The sequence below is a fragment of the Lissotriton helveticus genome, chromosome 6, assembly GCF_964261635.1.
Source record: "Lissotriton helveticus chromosome 6, aLisHel1.1, whole genome shotgun sequence".
Classification (NCBI taxonomy): Eukaryota; Metazoa; Chordata; class Amphibia; order Caudata; family Salamandridae; genus Lissotriton; species Lissotriton helveticus.
In genome coordinates this window covers 1,543,425,839-1,543,443,196 of record NC_136067.1, presented here as the reverse complement: position 1 = coordinate 1,543,443,196, position 17,358 = coordinate 1,543,425,839, and the positions used below count along the sequence as shown (strand labels likewise).

The window sequence follows — 17,358 nt, the reverse complement described above, 5'->3', positions numbered from 1 at the left end:
ATTCCCAGCACTCCGCAGGTATCCTGAAGGGACCGAAGCTGATGCAGAGTCCCGTTCCAACGGAAAATGAGCCTGAAGGGGTCGCCCCAGGAATATTTCGTGTCATGTTCTCGCAAAAAGTCTGTGGCGATTTTGAAAGATTTGTGTTTCTGCAATGTGATCGTTGATAAATCCTGATACAGGGCCACTTGATGACCCCGGAAACTCAACGGCTGCCGTCGCCGTGCCTCGCGGAGAATCCGCTCTTTCAAAGGGAAGTCCGGCAGGAAGGCCAGGATGTCCGGCGGTGGCGCCGAGGCCCGTCGTGGCAAGCCCACTCTGTGCGCCCTATCAATTCTCACCGGGAAGTCGCCGGGTTCGTCCAAGATGTCGCGAAACAGGTCTCTCAGGTAAGCGACCACGTCTTCCCCCTCTTCGTTAGATGGAACGCCCCGGACCCTGATGATGTTGCGCCTGGACCTGTTCTCGAGATCCTCAGCGTGGGCCTGGAGATCAATCTGTTGGTCTCGGAGCCGCAAGACCTCCTGCTGCAGGTGCGCGATCTCCTCATCTCGGGTGTGGCCGGTTTCCTCCATGGTGGACACTCGCTCTCCCAGGGAGTCGACCTCTCTTCTCACCTCCCCGGCCACCTCCTGTTTCAGTGTTTAGAAGTCCTCCCTAAGGGTGCTGAACAGAGACTCCAGGAAAGATCGGGTCACTGGAGGTCCCCCCCCCCCCCCCCCCCCTGCCCCTCGAGAGCTGGTTGGGGGGCTCGGGCCGGCTGAGTCCTATCGTGTCGTGGGGCACCCCTGCCCAGCATTTCCGGCAAGGTGCGGTCTCCTTTCTTACCCCCTCTGTTGCCTGACATCGTGGGGGTGGGGGCGTGCTGTATTAGGGAGGGCTCCTGTAGAGGTCTGGGCGTCAGGGTGGTGTAGGGGCCAAGACTCACGCAAATGCGTCCTCCGCTGTGTCACGTCTTGGTCTGATCCCAGCCGGAGAGCTTTCCGGAGCGTCGCCTCAAGGGTGGATGTAGCAGTCCACCTCCAGCGGCAGGACACCCCTCTGTCCCACGGAGTAGAAGGAAATGGCAATAGGCGATGACACCGGGGTATCCCCCCCTCTTATCCAAGGCTAAAGCACCTCGTCGGCAGGGCACCCACCTCACCTTCGGGCCAATGTCAGCGTCACAGCAAGCCTGCAGGAGTCGGGAGCGCTCCCTTCCGCGCTACAGTGTAAGGCGTCGCAGATCAGTCCCCCTCGTGGTCGGCGCACGCCGCCGCAATCCAAGTCCACTCTGTGCGGGGCTATGTGAGTTCTATGTTCCCAAGGAGGCCACCTATGAGGGTTCCCAGTTCAGCAGCCGGGCTCCGGCTCCGCGCAGAGGAGGACGAGGAGGCAGGGGTCCACCTCCGGTCAGGCCTACAGTTCGTGTGCCGCCTCCACACTACAGGCCCAGCGAGGACCAATTCAGATCTGTGTCAGGGCGGGGGGCGCTCGTCTTGCGCAGGAACACCGGGGCTCCTCTGAGAGCCCCCTGACCTCCGGCCGTCACCCCCGGACTTCTGGGGCACTGGGGGGATGTTCGGGGGTCGGTGCGTTGATGCAGGCCTCCCGGCCTACCCGATCCCCGGGCTGGCGTGGTAGCTTCCTGCCGGTTCCGCCCCCTTGGGCCGTCAGCCGGCGCGTCGCCGGCTCGCCGGGGATCTCTGCCTCTCAGCCTCACCGGCGGCTCTTGCTAGGTGCGTCCCCAAGCTGTCGACCCTTGCAGCGTCGCCGAGGCCCCACGCCGGACCTCCGGCGAGCACCGGTCAATGGCCTAACTGGCGGCCAACCTCCGTCGCGAGGGCCGCTCCGGCACAGCGCCGCTGCATGCAGGGAGTCACCGGGGCCCCAGGCCAGACTGCCGTTCGCCCACCTCCGATCTTGTGGGGCTCTGGGAGGAGGTCCGAAGGTCAGTGCGTAGATACAGGCCTCTCGGCCTACCCGATCCCTGGGCTAGCGTAGCTGCTCCCTGCTGGTCCCGCCACCATGGGCCGTCGGCTGGCGCGTCGCCGGGCCGTCGGGGATCCTGCCTCTCAGCCTCGCCGGGGCTCGTGCTGGGTGCGCTTCCAAGCAGTCGGCTCTCGCAGCGTTGCCGAGGCTCCACACCGGACCTCCGGCGGCCTCGATCACCGGCTCCACTGGTCTCTGCCGGCTCGGCGATCAGCTCCGGGGCCGCTCCGGCCCAGCGCCGCAGTATTCAGGGGTCACCGGGGCTCCAAGCTAGGCTGCCGCTCGCCCACCTGCACTGGGCACGTTCGCCGCTCGATCCGGGGGAGATCAGCGGTGCTAGGCGGCGCAGGGGCTCCGGGTTCTTGGGAGCTCACGAGGAAAGCGTCCTCTCAGCCCGCCATCTTGGCCACGCCCCCAGTCTCTTTTTTTAAAAGTAACTATAGAGCCCGTACACCTGCAATATTCGGGCGTATACTCCCTGTACTTTCTAATAACCAAAAAGGACGGCTCTCTCAGACCCATTTTAGACCTCAGAGTAAAGTCATTGCATACAATCAGATCCTTTTCACATCGTGACATTTCAACAAGTGCTCCCACTTCTACAGCAAGGCAACTTTGTCTACTCTAGACTTAAAGGTGGCATATTTTCACATTCCAATACACCCTGCTCATCGCAAATATCTCAGATTTGTGATGGCAGGGCAGCATTATCAGTTCAAAGTGCTTCAGTTTCGAATCACCACTTCTCCCAGAGTATTTACCAAGTGTCTCAGTCGTTGCTGCTCGCCTGCTAAGACCACACATTCATGTCTTCCCGTACTTGGACGATTGGCTCATCAAAGCGAACACCTCCGGTGTCGCCAACACACTCCCATAACTCCACAGTTACTGCACCAACTGGGGTTTACAGTCTGTGTTCAAGTCTCATCTCCAAAATTCCAGCACACAAACCTATCTAGGAACCACTTTAAACTCAAAGCTCTAGCTTTTCCCAGTGCAGCCAGAATTCACAATATTTAGGCTCTAGTCGCTCAGTTTCAGCCCACTCACTCTCTACCAGCTTGAGTGTATATTCAACTGCTGGGAATAATGGCCTCTTGCATTATGATTGTTCCCCGTGCAAGGCTTCACATGTTTCCCCTTCAGGAATGCTTAGCAAGTCAGTGGAATCAGTCACGGGTCATTAACCGATCTAGTGTTATAACGCCTGCACCCATTGCTCTCTGCAGTGGTGGAACCCACAAAATGTATCAAAAGGGCGGCCCTTCATAGACCCTGTTCCACGGACCGTACCAACAGCAGAAGCCCTGCTCACTGGTTATCTCAATCTTCCACCAGACTGTATGAACATTATTAAAGAGCCCAGACAGCCTACTGCAAGAGCTTGTAATGCAGCCAACTGGAAAGTGTTTGCCTTACTCGCCCTTCCTCCTCGTCACTCTCCCCCCCCCCCGACCCCCCCTTCCTCCTCGTCACTTCCCCATCCCTGTTTACCACCTTCACTCTTCCTTGCACCCCCTTTCCTTGTCAGCCCTCTTCCCCTCCAACCCCACCCACTTCTCCCCCTCCCTGGGATCACAGCTTACTGGACTTTGGACGTTGCCTTGACTCGTCTACCGGTTTGTGTCCCCGTCACCCTTCCCCTCTTCTCCCCATGCTGTCTCTCACCCTCACCTCCTCTTTCCCACCTTTCCCACCTTCATTATCTGTTTACTTCCCCAACTCCAACCCCCCCCTGAATCTATCACCTTACCTTATTTTCCCCTTACATATTTGTGCTTATTGTTTATCTCGACCTTACAAGTAACTATGTTGCCATGCTCTAAGAACTGTGTAACCTTTGTAACGATGTAACCTGTAACTATGATCTGATGCTCATGTAAAGCGCTCCTATACCTCCGGGTCTAGCCAGCGCTATATAAAACTTTTAAAATAAGTAAAAGTGTTACATATTGCAATAATCTATCCTTTGGATGCTTTCATCCAAAATATCATCTGTATTTTTTACACTTGAAGGAGTCTCAATTAGCTTACATATCAATTCGCTTACATCTCGCTGCAATAGCTGCGTACCTACAAAATAGACCGCACTTGTCTTTAGACTACTAGTTATCAAAGCATTTATGGAAAGACTGAAAAGGGTTATTCCACCAAGACTTCCACCTGCCCTTGTGTGGAATCTTAACATAGTCCTTACACGATTAATTGGTCCACCTCTTTGAACCAATGTATAAATGCGAACTACAATTTCTCTCATGGAAAACCACTTTCTGTATTAGGGGATCTCTGTGTATAGTCATCTAGTGAATAGTCCAGCTCATGAGCGTGGACCCCGGAGCAATAAAAAATCTCTTAAGTTGTCTAAAAATGCAGTCCTGCACAGACACTTAAGAGAGAATTTAAAGACCAATAATGCAGCCTATATCCACAGGCTACACTGTCCAGTACTTCAACTAGACATTCCACCAAAAACCACAAACCGCACAGCCTGCCAAGTGTTCATCATAGAGAAAAACTTCCCCTTTTACCAACAAAGCCTCTGGAATGATAGAGAGGAAGGGGAGGACAGAAAAGCCCCATAGGCTGCCATTATGTGGCTCAAAAAGGGATACCGTGCCTTTAAGAAAACTTTCTCAGTATCCCAGAATGCCCAGCAGGTCCCATTTACTTTCAGTTCTTTTTTCCGGCTCCTGCTAGCAGGACCCTGGAACTTTTAAGTGTGTGAGTGCTTACACTCAACGTGTTTTTGTGACCTCTTCCTCTTCTAGTATTCTGAGCACTCCTTTTTTTGTCAAAAATGCCAGCATTGTTTGAATGCCCGGAATGCTCCAGGAAGAAGGCCAAGTCGGACCCACACCCTGTGTGTATCGTGTGCCTCCCTTCTACTCATTTACCTGAGAAGTGTGAGATTTGCCAGACCTTCTCCACCATGACCCTGAGAGACAGAAAGAAGATCAGGCTCCAAGGACTGGAGGAGGAAGGCTGCAGAGACCAGGTGGGTCTGGGCATGCTGGATCTGCTTCCTCTGCCCATGCTGAGGCCTCTGGGGGGGCTCCCCAGCGTCAAGAAGCCCAAAAAGCGTCACCCTTCGTCGATGGCATCGACGGCGTCGAGAGGCATGACGGCGATCTGATCCTAGTTTCCCCAGGGCTCTGGGTCGAGGAGACGCCGAGGCGTCATCATCGCCGTCATCATCATCGCCGTCATCATCATCATCGCCGTCTCATCATCGCCGTCATCATCATCATCGCCGTCATCATCATCATCGCCGTCATCATCATCATCGCCGTCATCATCATCATCGCCGTCATCATCATCATCGCCGTCATCATCATCATCGCCGTCATCATCATCATCGCCGTCATCATCATCATCGCCGTCATCATCATCATCGCCGTCATCATCATCATCGCCGTCATCATCATCATCGCCGTCATCATCATCATCGCCGTCATCATCATCATCGCCGTCATCATCATCATCGCCGTCATCATCATCATCGCCGTCATCATCATCATCGCCGTCATCATCATCATCGCCGTCATCATCATCATCGCCGTCATCATCATCATCGCCGTCATCATCATCATCGCCGTCATCATCATCATCGCCGTCATCATCATCATCGCCGTCATCATCATCATCGCCGTCATCATCATCATCGCCGTCATCATCATCATCGCCGTCATCATCATCATCGCCGTCATCATCATCATCGCCGTCATCATCATCATCATCGCCGTCATCATCATCATCATCGCCGTCATCATCATCATCATCGCCGTCATCATCATCATCATCGCCGTCTTCATCATCATCATCGCCGTCTTCATCATCATCATCATCGCCGTCTTCATCATCATCATCGCCGTCTTCATCATCGCAGTCATCATCATCATCGCCATCATCATCATCATCGACACTTCGACGTCGTTAGGGTTCCAGACGGCGTCGGTGCTCGCCGTTGAGGTGACACCGCTGTTCGCCCTCAACATAGACTCGGCGGTCGGCGTCGAAGGACACGTTCGACGTCAAGGCGCAGATCATCAGCGTCGAGGCGGCGAAGCCCGTCGTCGAGACATAGGTCGTCGACGCCAAGACTACGTTCGCCGTCGTCTGAGGCGTTCTTTGACGCCGAAGAGGCGCGAGGCGCCGAAGAGGAAGAGATCATCCTCCAGAAGGCGTTCAGGAGTCCTTCCAGATCCTCCGGGGCTCGACGTCGGTCAACGACAGGGGGCGCTGCCTCTCGATCACCTACGGCGTACTCTGTGGTATACTCGCCCCCCCAAGCCGAAGTCGTCTACTCCTCTTCCACTGCCTAAGGAGCCACCTCCGCGCACTCTTTTCGCCACCACCTCCTTCTGTTCTTCCACATAGACCGAGGTCGGTCTCACTGACGCACCTCCCTATGCCTCCTAAGGGGACACCTCGGCCGAGGTCCCCGGTGAGGCCGCCACCGCAGGCTCCGCCGCAAGCACCCGCGGAACGCCCAAGGCCTAGATCTCGCTCCAGAGGGAGATCCAGCATTCGCCGTCGCTAATCGACGAGATCCAGACGACACCGTAGGAAGGGTCGGTCTAGGTAAAGCACTGATTCGTCCAGCGAAAGGGGCTATTCGCCAACTCTGTCAGAATCCCCTCGTACGAGGGTATCCCCTGTGGACGACGTGGTCTCCTTTCAGGAAGTCTTGTTGAGGGGTGCGAGCAAGCTGGGCATCCAACTGACTGTGCCCACGCCTACGACCTCCGTAATATTTGAGACTCCACAAGAAGCACCTATCTAGGCCTCTGTTGCCCTTTGTGCCTGGATTGGTGGAACCCGCCATGGAGCTCTTCCTCACTCCGGTGGTGGCAAAAGCAGCCCCCTCCAGGCTGCAAAAGAAATACAAAGCTCCTGATGCGGACCCGGCTTTCCTCCGATTGGACCCAACTCCGGATTCCGTAATTGTGACGGCGGCGAGGAAGCAACGCGCCACCACCCCATCCTCAAATGTACCTCCGGACAAGGAGTCACTGGTTGGACTCAGCAGGCAGGAAGGTGTGCGGGACGGCCGCTACCTCCATGAAGGCTGCCAGTGCATCTGCGCTGTTGTGGCGCTATGATCGGGCGCTGTGGAAGTCCCTCCAACAGTTCGCCGACCTCCTCCCACGGGAAAAGGTGGATTTTATGGAGATCCTGAATGAGGGATTGCTGGTGTCGAACCAGCTGATCAGCGCAGCGGCAGACTCGTCGCTCCTGGCAGCCCATGGGTACTGCCATGGAGTTAATCAGAGGCGCCATGCTTGGCTCAGATTGACATCACTGAAGCCCAGGAGAGGGTGGCCAACCTGCCCTTCTCTGGCGAGACCCTAGTCGGGAAACACTCCGACGATGAGATGGCCGGAGGCTGAGACTCTGAAGGGCATGGAGAAGCCCAAGGACCAGAAGAACTACTACCGCCCGTTCCAGAGACGGTACAGGGCAGCAGTTGCAGAGGAAGCCCTTCCAGAAACATCTGAGGGGCAGGGGTGGTCAGCAGTCGGCCACCGCGACCAAAGGCCCGGCCGGGTCTAGGCCCTGGGCGATTACTTCCCCGTCATCCGTTACCCACTCTGGTGGGTGGGGGGGCGGGGGGGAGCGTTCAATATTTTCTGGCAGAGTGGAGGAAAATTACTCGGGACAAGTGGGTGCTGAAATTGTTTGCAATGGATACAGTCTTCGGTTCACCAGCCCGCCTCCAGCAATTCCACCAGTTTGCTCGTAGTTTCAGCTGCGCGAGCGCCAGGCGGAGGCCGATACTCTGTTAAGGAAAAGGGCGATAGAAGAAGTCTCTCTGTCTCAAAGGGGAAGAAGTCTGTACTCACGGTTCTTTCGGGTCCGCAAAAAGGACAAGAACGAGTTCAGGTCTATTCTGGATTTGCGACAAGCAAACAAGTGGATTCGCAGAGAAGTTTTGCGTGCTGTCTTTGCACCGGATTTACCCTCAACTGCAAAGGGGAGACTGGCTGTGCGCAATAGACCTACAGGATGCATACTTCCACGTGCCCATTGCACAGAAACACCGGACGTTCCTGCGATTCCAAGTCGGCGCTAATCACTATCAATACAGTGTTACCGTTCGGGCTGAAGTCTGCGCCCAGGACCGTTTCCAAATGCATCCCAGAAAACAGGAATGGGCCTTGACTCGGAATCAGTCAGGCTAAGTCAAAAATACTCTAAATAACAATATGTGTGCCAGGACTTAGTTTTTTGGAAACTGACATTTATAAATGACCCCTATGAATGAAACATAAACGTCTGCTTAATCATTTGCATCATTTAATGATATAGCTTGCATTTTTTCTTTTTTGTAAATTTTTGAAAAATATTCTCTGCGAAAACACCTTATACAACAAATTCTATATACAAATGTACACCATATACAAAACATTTACAATTGAACAAATTACACTTACACCACATCCATACCTCTTTCAAACTTCACATACATACTACACAATGGTCCCTAGGTGCACCATACTATAGGCAAAAATTACACTTCAATAATGAAACTGATTATGCTACAGCGTTTATAGTGATTTTTCAATTTCTAACTGTAAATCAACTAAAGGAACAGTGATGACTCCTTAGTTCGTATGACCTGGGACCAGGTCGACGCGTTTCGAACCCTCAAACTGGTGGGGTTCTCATCAAGACCAGAAAGACTCTACAAAAACCAATTTGTGGAAAAACTGCTTAAAAACTTCATCTTAAGTGCCTGACCGATTGCTGGCTCCCCTACCTTAAGTCTTCTCAACAACCGAGATCGTATGTGGTGGAGCTGTCTTGGAATCTGAAAATAACATAAGCTCAAATTCAAATCTTCTGTACTCCGAATGCCAGACAAATAATCACATTTAGACACCAATTAGTAACACTCAGATACAGAACTTTAAACTATGTGGCCGTAGCCCCTATTGTGAGGAGTTGTTCTGTGAAAAATGGGGGGCCTCCTAGCTGCCTGTAGGGATGAAACTACTGTCAGCCTTGCTTTTTGGGAACAATTAAGCAAACATTTGGAACAGAACGCATTGGTATAGCAGTTCACTTACCAAGTCACGTCTTAGTTCCGCCGCGGGCTAGTAATGTGTCCTCGCTGTATTAGTCCTTGATTCTCCTTGTTTCTCAAAATACCCGTGGAATGTAACAGACCCTAAGTTGAAAGTGGACTACGGAGATGTCGAAAACAGCGCGGTTTTAAAGGCTCTAAGGTTAGCGGGGTGTTATTCATGCTAGCACCGATCTAAATCGCGGCATGAACACCTTTGACTTAGTAAGTCCGTGCGAAGTGCGGCTAACGTTCGAAATAAACAAAAAGCCTTTTGTGCGCAGATGCTGGGGGAGCGATCTCTTACCTAAGTCAGGGATTCTTTGCTTCATTAGTAACACAAAACTGTCGGGCCGGGTTCTGTCCTTCCGTGGAAGAGTACAAGACTGAATGGGATCGTGAGAACGGGGAATTTACTTCCTGGTAGTCACATGAGCAAAGGTGCTGCTCGGCTTTCTGGGAAATGTAGTGTTTGGACAATCAAGAATTTTCAATTGAAAAAGAGGCATGATATTCATTTTTGATGGAAAAAATATAAAAGGGGTACCAGTCCAAACGTGCTAGAGCGTGGAAATCATGTGCTGACAATGGGCTCACTATGTTTTGAACATTTCCGAGATTTCATTGAGGCCGTTAATTGCGGTGTTGTATTTCATAATTAACAACGCCTCCCGTTGGCTAAGTCTCGCATCCAGGTCGCTGCCACGTTTGTCCATTTCAATTTTCGATATTACTGTCCACCTGAGGTCAGATTCCTTATGGTTTTTTGACATCCAATGGTTCACCAATGGTGCGTTTGCCACTGTTCTTCTCACACGTGATTTATGTTGGGTAATCCTCTGGCGGATTTTTTGTGTGGTCTTCCCAATATACAACTTGGGACATGGGCATACTATGCCATAAACCACGTTTTTTGTTTTACAGTTAGTGAAACTGTCGTGTTTCCAATGTATCCCTTCAAAAGAGAAGACGGTTCCTTCTAGTGTCTGGTCGCAACATGTGCAGGTGCCACACTTATGATGTCCAACTATTGGTGGAAGGTGGAGCATATTTCTGAGGTTAGCTGGTTGTTCACTTGGTAAGGCTGCCCTCACTAAATGGCTGGCAACGTTCATATCCTTCTTAAAGGCGAACCGTGGTGGTTCTGAAAAATCCTCGTGTAAAGTTTGAAGTAAATGCCAAATGCATGGCAGTGGTAGCGGCACACCTGAGAGAACAAGGTGTTTGTCTACCCGTACCTGGACGATTGGTTGATCAAGGCATCCTTCTCGGAAGCTCAAGCGCACTTCCAGAAGACGTCCATTCTCTTGAACAGCACATCAACATGTCCAAGTCTGTCCCGACTCCGGTCCAATGCCTACAGTACTTGGGAGCCTCCATCAATACGCTGTCTGCAAGCGTGTCTCCTTCGGAGGAAAGACGTTGATCACTCCTTCGGAAGGCTCGGGCTCTTATGACCGCTCCATCTACAACAGTGAGGACTGTGTCTTCTCTACTGGGGTCGATGGCCTCCTGTATCTTCCACACGCAATGCTACACATGAGACTGCTGCAGGAGTGTCTGGAGGATCAGTGGGACCAGAGGAGAGGAAACTGGGACGCCAAGATACGACTGTCTTTGCATGCTCTACAGTCTATGAAATGGTGGTGTTCAGCGGAGAATCTCCTCAAGGGGGTTCCCTTCCACAAGGACATTCCCACTCAAGACTATTGTGACGGATGCTTCTCTCCACGGCTGGGGAGCGCATTCCGGGGAGTTACAGATCCAGGGAACGTGGGCCCAGACGGAGTCCACGTATCGCATCAATTTTCTGGAACTCAGAGCTGTTCACTTGGCATTGAAGGCCTTTCATCCGTCCTTCCAGACCAACTCTCTGCTTGTACAGACGGATAATACGACCACGGTGTATTACCTCACCAAGCAGGGGGGCTCGAGATCGCGCACACTGTCGCAGGAGGCGCAAGCGATCTGGCACTGGCTTCTTGCCAGAGGACTGACGATAACGGCTACTCATCTACCAGGTGTGCAGAATGTTCAGGCGGACGCACTGAGCAGACTGATCCAGGAAAACCACGAATGGGTCATAAACGACGAAGTGCTCGGAGACGTCTTTGCCAGGTGGGGCACTCCTGACGTGGATCTGTTCGCCACTGCCGAAAGCGGCAAATGCCGAGAATTCGCATCCAGGTACTACCAGCAGGGAACGCTGGGGAATGCGTTATGGATCAACTGGTCAAACAGATTTCTGTACGCTTTTCCACCCCCTTCCCCCGATTCTGGCGGTGCTCATCAAACTGGCCCAGTCCAGGGCGCGGATTATCCTGATTGCCCCGGAATGGCCCAGGCAGTGGTGGTTCATGGACCTGCTTCACCGGTCTCTCCTTCCTCACATTCGGCTGCCGTGCCGGCAGGACCTTCTCGCGAAGTTCGGGGGGCAGATGGTGCACCCCAAACTCTCGTCTTTGAGTTTGGCGGCATGGCTCTTGAGAGAGTGCAATATGGCCATTTGAATCTCCCGGCAGATTGTATGGACATACTGAAGGAATCCAAGAGACCTTCCACTAGGACTTCTTATGCGTACAAGTGGAAGAGATTTTGCATCTGATGCAAGTCCAAGAACTATGATCCAACGACATGTAAGGAAGATGTCATCCTTCCGTACCATTTACATTTGGCGCAGTCTGGCCTTAATTTTCATTCCGTTAAGGTTCATCTCGCTGCGCTGACTGCCTACAGGAAATGCCCTTCAGACTTCCTTCTTCCAGATCCCTGTGATCAAAGATTTTTTGGAAGGCTTGAAGAAAGTGTTTCTTCCTGTCCGGCTTCCTTCGCCTTCATGGGAATTGAATGTGGTGCTGTCCAGATTGATGAAGGAACCTTTTGAACCTATTCATAAGGCTTTGTTGCAGCACCTGTCCTGGAAGGCGGCGTTACTCGTTGCCATTACATCGGCCCGCAGGGTGAGTGAAATTCAGGCGTTGTGTTGCCAAGAACCTTATACTGTATTTCATGCTGCTACGGTTATTATGCGTACTCACCCTAAATTTCTTCCTAAGGTTATTTCTGATTTCCATGTTAACCAGACCATAACTTTACCTACGTTTTTTCAGAATCCTTCCTCTCCAGTGGAAAGATCTCTACATTCCCTGGATGTCAGGAGGGTGTTGAAATTTTATCTGGATAAAACCAAGGATATTCTTAGGTCAGACCAATTGTTTATCAATTATGGGTCAGTCAGGACAGGTCTTGCTACCTCAAACAGTCCATTTCGAGGTGGATTTTGTCCTGTATACAATTGTGTTATCAAAAGGCTAATAAGACCGTGGGGGGGTAAACCTAAGGCTCATTCCATCCGGAGCAAAGCTGCCATGACTGCTTTGTTACGTAATGTTCCCATTGCAGAAATCTGCAGGGCGGCCACTTGGAAGTCGGTCCATACCTTTGCTAAGCATTACTGTCTGGACACTGAATCCAGGGCAGACGCACCGGTTGGGCAGGCTTCGCTGCGAAATCTGTTCGCACAGTAGTGGTGTTGTACTTCTTTTTCTCCGCCTCTTGGTGCGGGGATGGGCTTGCCATTCTATTCACTAGATTATGACTATACACCGAGATCCCCTACTCCAGAAGGAGTCGTTTCTGTCCTGTAACTCCAGTTCTGTAGTAGGGGTATCTCTGTTATAGTCATAAGCGCCCGCCCTCCTCCCCAGTGGAGAAAGATGTTCATGTTCGAAATGCTACAGGTCTAGCGTTATACGCCTTCAAAAAGAACTGAAAGTAAATGGGACCTGCTGGGCATTCTGGGATACTGAGAAAGTTCTAGAACGTTTTCTTATAGGCACAGTATCCCTTTTTGAGCCACATAATGGCAGCCTATGCGGCTTGTCTGTCCTCCCCTTCCTATCTATTATTCCAGAGGCTTTGTTGATAAAAGGGGAAGTTTTTCTCTGATAACTTGGCAGGCTGTGCTGTTTGTGGTTTTTGGTGGAATGTCGAATGTCTAGTTGAAGTACTGGACAGTGTAGCCTGTGGATGTAGGCTGCATTATTTGTCTTTAAATTCTCTCTTGTGTCTGTGCAGGACTGCATTTTTAGACAATTTAAGAGATTATTTTTGATTGCTCCAGGGTCCACGCTCATGAGCGGGACTATTCACTAGATTATGACTAGAACAGAGATACCCCTACTACAGAACTGGAGTTACAGGACAGAAACTACTCCTTCCTTATTGCAATTACTTCACTAAGAGTAGGTGAGCTACCTGCACTAACTATTGAACCATTTTTCCAGCTTCACAAGGACAAAGTACTCTTTTGTACCAACCCTAAATTTCTACCTAAAATAGTTTCTGCCTTTCACATCAATCTGTTGAATTACCGGTGTTCTTTCCTTAACCTGATTCAGTGGCAGAACGAGCTCTACACACTTTAGATGATAGAAGAGCTTTGTTATATTACATAGAAAAACTAAACCATTTCGTTAAACTTTTTGTTGCTTTTGCTCCACTTCACAAAGTTAATTCTATATCCAAATCAGGTATTGCTAGATGCATTGTTAAATGTATTCAAACCCGTTATGTGAAGGCAAGTAACATTAACAATACCACCAAAAGCGCATTCCACTTGCAAAATTGCGGCTACTATGGCTTTCTTAGGAAACATTCCCATAGTGTACATCTGGAAAGCTTTAACATGGTCTACACCACACACATTCACCAAGCACTATTGTGTAGATGTGTTGGCAAGACAGCAAGCTAATGTAGGCCAGGCAGTACTTGGAACACTCTTTCAGGCCACTGCAACAGCCACGGGTTAGCCACCGTTTTGGGAGAATCTGCTGTATAGTCTATGCAAATCATGTGATCGACAGCTCACATGCCTCGAATGGCTAATGTTACTTACCCATTAAGCATCTGTTCTTGGCATTTAGAGCTGTAGATTAACTCCCCGGGTATCTATACCTGTTGCAGTTCTCTTATCTTATATACATATGCATGTATATCTCTATTCTACCTTTACTAACTCCATTCTCACCCTCTGTGGGAAAACAATCTAACAATGGAGTGGATGCCCATGCGCACTCACTGAAAGGAGTCACCTACCTTGTCTGGAAAGACTTCTTCGAAGAAAAACATCTCGTTAATATCCGGACGCAACACTAGATGGTAGGAGTATACAGAATGTTAATCTACAGCTCTACATGCCAAGAACAGATGCTCACTGGTTAAGTAACATTACCCTTTCACATAGTGATATCCGAAGCTATGGAAACATTCCATATTTACTTCCCTCATCCAATGAAACCAATTCCGATACCTGCTCATCGTCTGTTAGTACAGTATTTCTTTTGTCATTGTCTACCTATAGAATAAAAACGTGCGTCCTGGTGTGGCTGACTAATTTGTACAAGTGAGTGCTTGGAGGGCATTGTGTACATTTTAGTTGGCGTTTTGGCTTTTGGGCAAAGAGATTAAAAAGCAGTACAGAGAACACTATTCTTCTAAACGAGCACTCTGCAACGCTCTAGCGAAGAAATTCCACAACAAGATGGCCACCATCTACATGAACTTCGAGCCCCAACCTACAGACCTCACTCCGAGGAAAGCCTCCCCAGTCAGTCCAGCAACTCGCCGCATTGGAACAGCTCACACATTGAACACCGCAGCCCTCATGAAATCGATTCACTAGGGAGCACCCAAGGACTCCTGCCCCCACCGCATTTTCAACCTAGGCAGCAGCGAGAACAGCCACTACTAACTCCACCATCCACCACAGCCAGCTTTCTCAACACATGGAAACGGGCAGATGTCAGACCTCTTAAGAAACCATGCGCCGACTCCTGCAAACTCCAGAACTACCACCTCATCTTTTGGCTCCCTTTCCCTGTCAAGGTCCTGGAGAAGGCCATCTACTGGTAGCTCACCGAACAAATAGAGAAATACCCTGCTAGACTCCTCCCAATCTGTTTTCTTTATCAACCACAGCACCATGACCTCCCTGATCGCCGCCACTGACTACATTTGCACCCTATTCCACTGTGGGGAATTGGCAGCCCTGATCCTCCCAGATTTCTCCGCAGCTTTAAACACTCTATCTCACCACACACTCGAGACCGCACCAGATTGGGATCAAAGACTCACTCTGTGTATTGCATCATTCCTCATGGGACGAATGCAGAGAATCTGTCTACCTCCCTTTACCACAGAACTCATCAGCACCATCTGCGGCATCCATCCAGGCTCATCCCTCACCACCTTCATGCAACCTCTAACAGACCTCATCGAAGCCCATGATCTCAACATTATACCTACACCAACGATACCCAGCTTATCATCTTGGCAGACCCCACCACTAAGACCATCTGCATGAAGAATGTCGCAAACTGGATGAAGCACAACTGTCTGAAGGTCAACACTGACTAGACCGAAGTGCTGATCATTGGCAACCATGTCTCCCTCTGTAAGGACACTTGGTGACCCGCCAAACTCTAGCCCACTCGCATTAAAAGAACATGCCTGCAACTTCGGCATCATCCTGGACAACAAACTCAACATGAAACAGATCAACAGTCTTCTCTTCCTGCTTCCACGCTCACACTGCCTGCTCTGAAGAATTTTCAAATGGCTCCCCATTAGCACGAGAAAGTGTCACATGTCTTGATCGATAGCTGGCTGGACTGAGGCAACGCACTGTACGCAGGAACCACCATCAAACTCATGAGAAGGTTCCAGACTACAGAACTCAGTGGGCAGATTGATCTTCAACCTGCCCAAAGAGACCCCCATAACCTAACACCTGAGAAACCTTCATTGGCTCCCTGTCCAGAAAAAAAATACCAATTCAAGTTACCGACACGCCTGCAAAACCCTCAATGAACAAGGACCAGCATACAAGAACCACCTCCTAAATTTCAAACAACCATCCAGAATACTTCGCTCTGCCTCCTCACACTGATACAGCACAGCCAACGTAGCCACATCAGAGGCTGCTCGTGTTCTCGCACGTAGCCGCCAAGTCCTTGAGTGACCTCCCCGCTGAACATCACCCTCGGTGACTGACATTAGGAATAGACTCTAGACCTGGCAGTTCAACTCAACCTAGTGCCGGGATACAGCCATGAGTGATAGTCGCCATTTTACAAATACTGATTGATTTTGTTAAATAGAGCTGTATCTACAATATTTAAGTTTATAATGAGCTGACTTTGTTACACCTGTACTGTTGATGATGGTTCTGTGAGGCATAGCTTATGTTTTTTTTCGGTTTTCACAATGAAGCCCTACTTGGATCCCCAAAAGTAAAGTGCTGTTTTTCTGAAGCTCATAAGTAATACTGTGGGAGAAAATTCTTCTCAGTACTGGTCTTCAATTTCAATCTCTGGTTCTCCAGTGTTTGACCGCTTGCCTGACTTTTGGTTTCATGTATGGCATGTTGACTTGTCCAAGTTTTATTTAGAGAGTGTTGAACAAGTAAGCGTTGTTACTGCTTCCTAAAGCACATACTGAAGTGATGTTTTTTCCTTTCCTCAGCCTAAAGAATGCAATGGCATACAGATTCCAATTGATACCAGCAAGCCAAATCCGAATGAAGTGGAGTTTGACAACCTGTATCTGGACATGAATGGCATTATCCATCCTTGCACACATCCTGAAAACAAGTAAGTATTAAACTGATATTTTAGTTAAATTAATACTGTTACTCATATATTGGTGGTAACCCTCTGCTGTTAACGTTTCAGGGCCGCTCCTAAAAATGAAGATGAAATGATGGTTGCAATTTTTGAGTATATTGATCGACTTTTCAACATTTGCAGACCAAGGCGACTTCTTTACATGGCAATTGATGGTGTGGTAAGTTTTGCAAGTTTTATTGCTGCACACGTATAGCCGTACTTCCTCTTAAGTGGGGCATATTCATTAAAAACGGCCAATATGCCCATTCTTTATGGTTGCACGATTCCTAAAGACTGGTGTGGCACAATTGGTGATCATCTGAGGAAGTCTGATTTGATCTTTGTTTCAACCTCCCCCCCCCCCCCCCCCCCCCCCGAGTACATATTATCATGATTACTTTAGTTGTCAGTGTGCCTTTATATACCAATAGTACATTATGTATCCATTATATCCGTCCAAATTTAAATATCTTGTGGAACTATGCAAACTATAAAGCTTTGTATGAGCTGTTGGCACATGCTTTTCCCACCCTGCCTCCCTCCAAAATGTCTTGCTCCAAGTTTTTCTACCCTTGTCATTACTGTTAAATGTTGTTAAATTTCTGAGAAACCTTTCACCCTTGTTTATTTACTTCTCAACCACACCACACAACA

The 17,358-nt window shown here is 50.0% G+C and overlaps 1 protein-coding gene across 2 annotated transcripts in view; it reads left to right on the top strand.

The window, feature by feature from the left end:
• Positions 1-17,358, top strand: part of XRN2 (5'-3' exoribonuclease 2) — a 372,302-nt gene that overhangs the window by 27,499 nt on the left and 327,445 nt on the right. For both annotated transcript variants that reach the window (XM_078649322.1, XM_078649323.1), the window contains exons 2-3: positions 16,562-16,689; positions 16,771-16,882. In XM_078649322.1, coding sequence (XP_078505448.1) covers positions 16,562-16,689; positions 16,771-16,882 — 240 coding nt within the window. The remainder of the gene's footprint in view (positions 1-16,561; positions 16,690-16,770; positions 16,883-17,358) is intronic.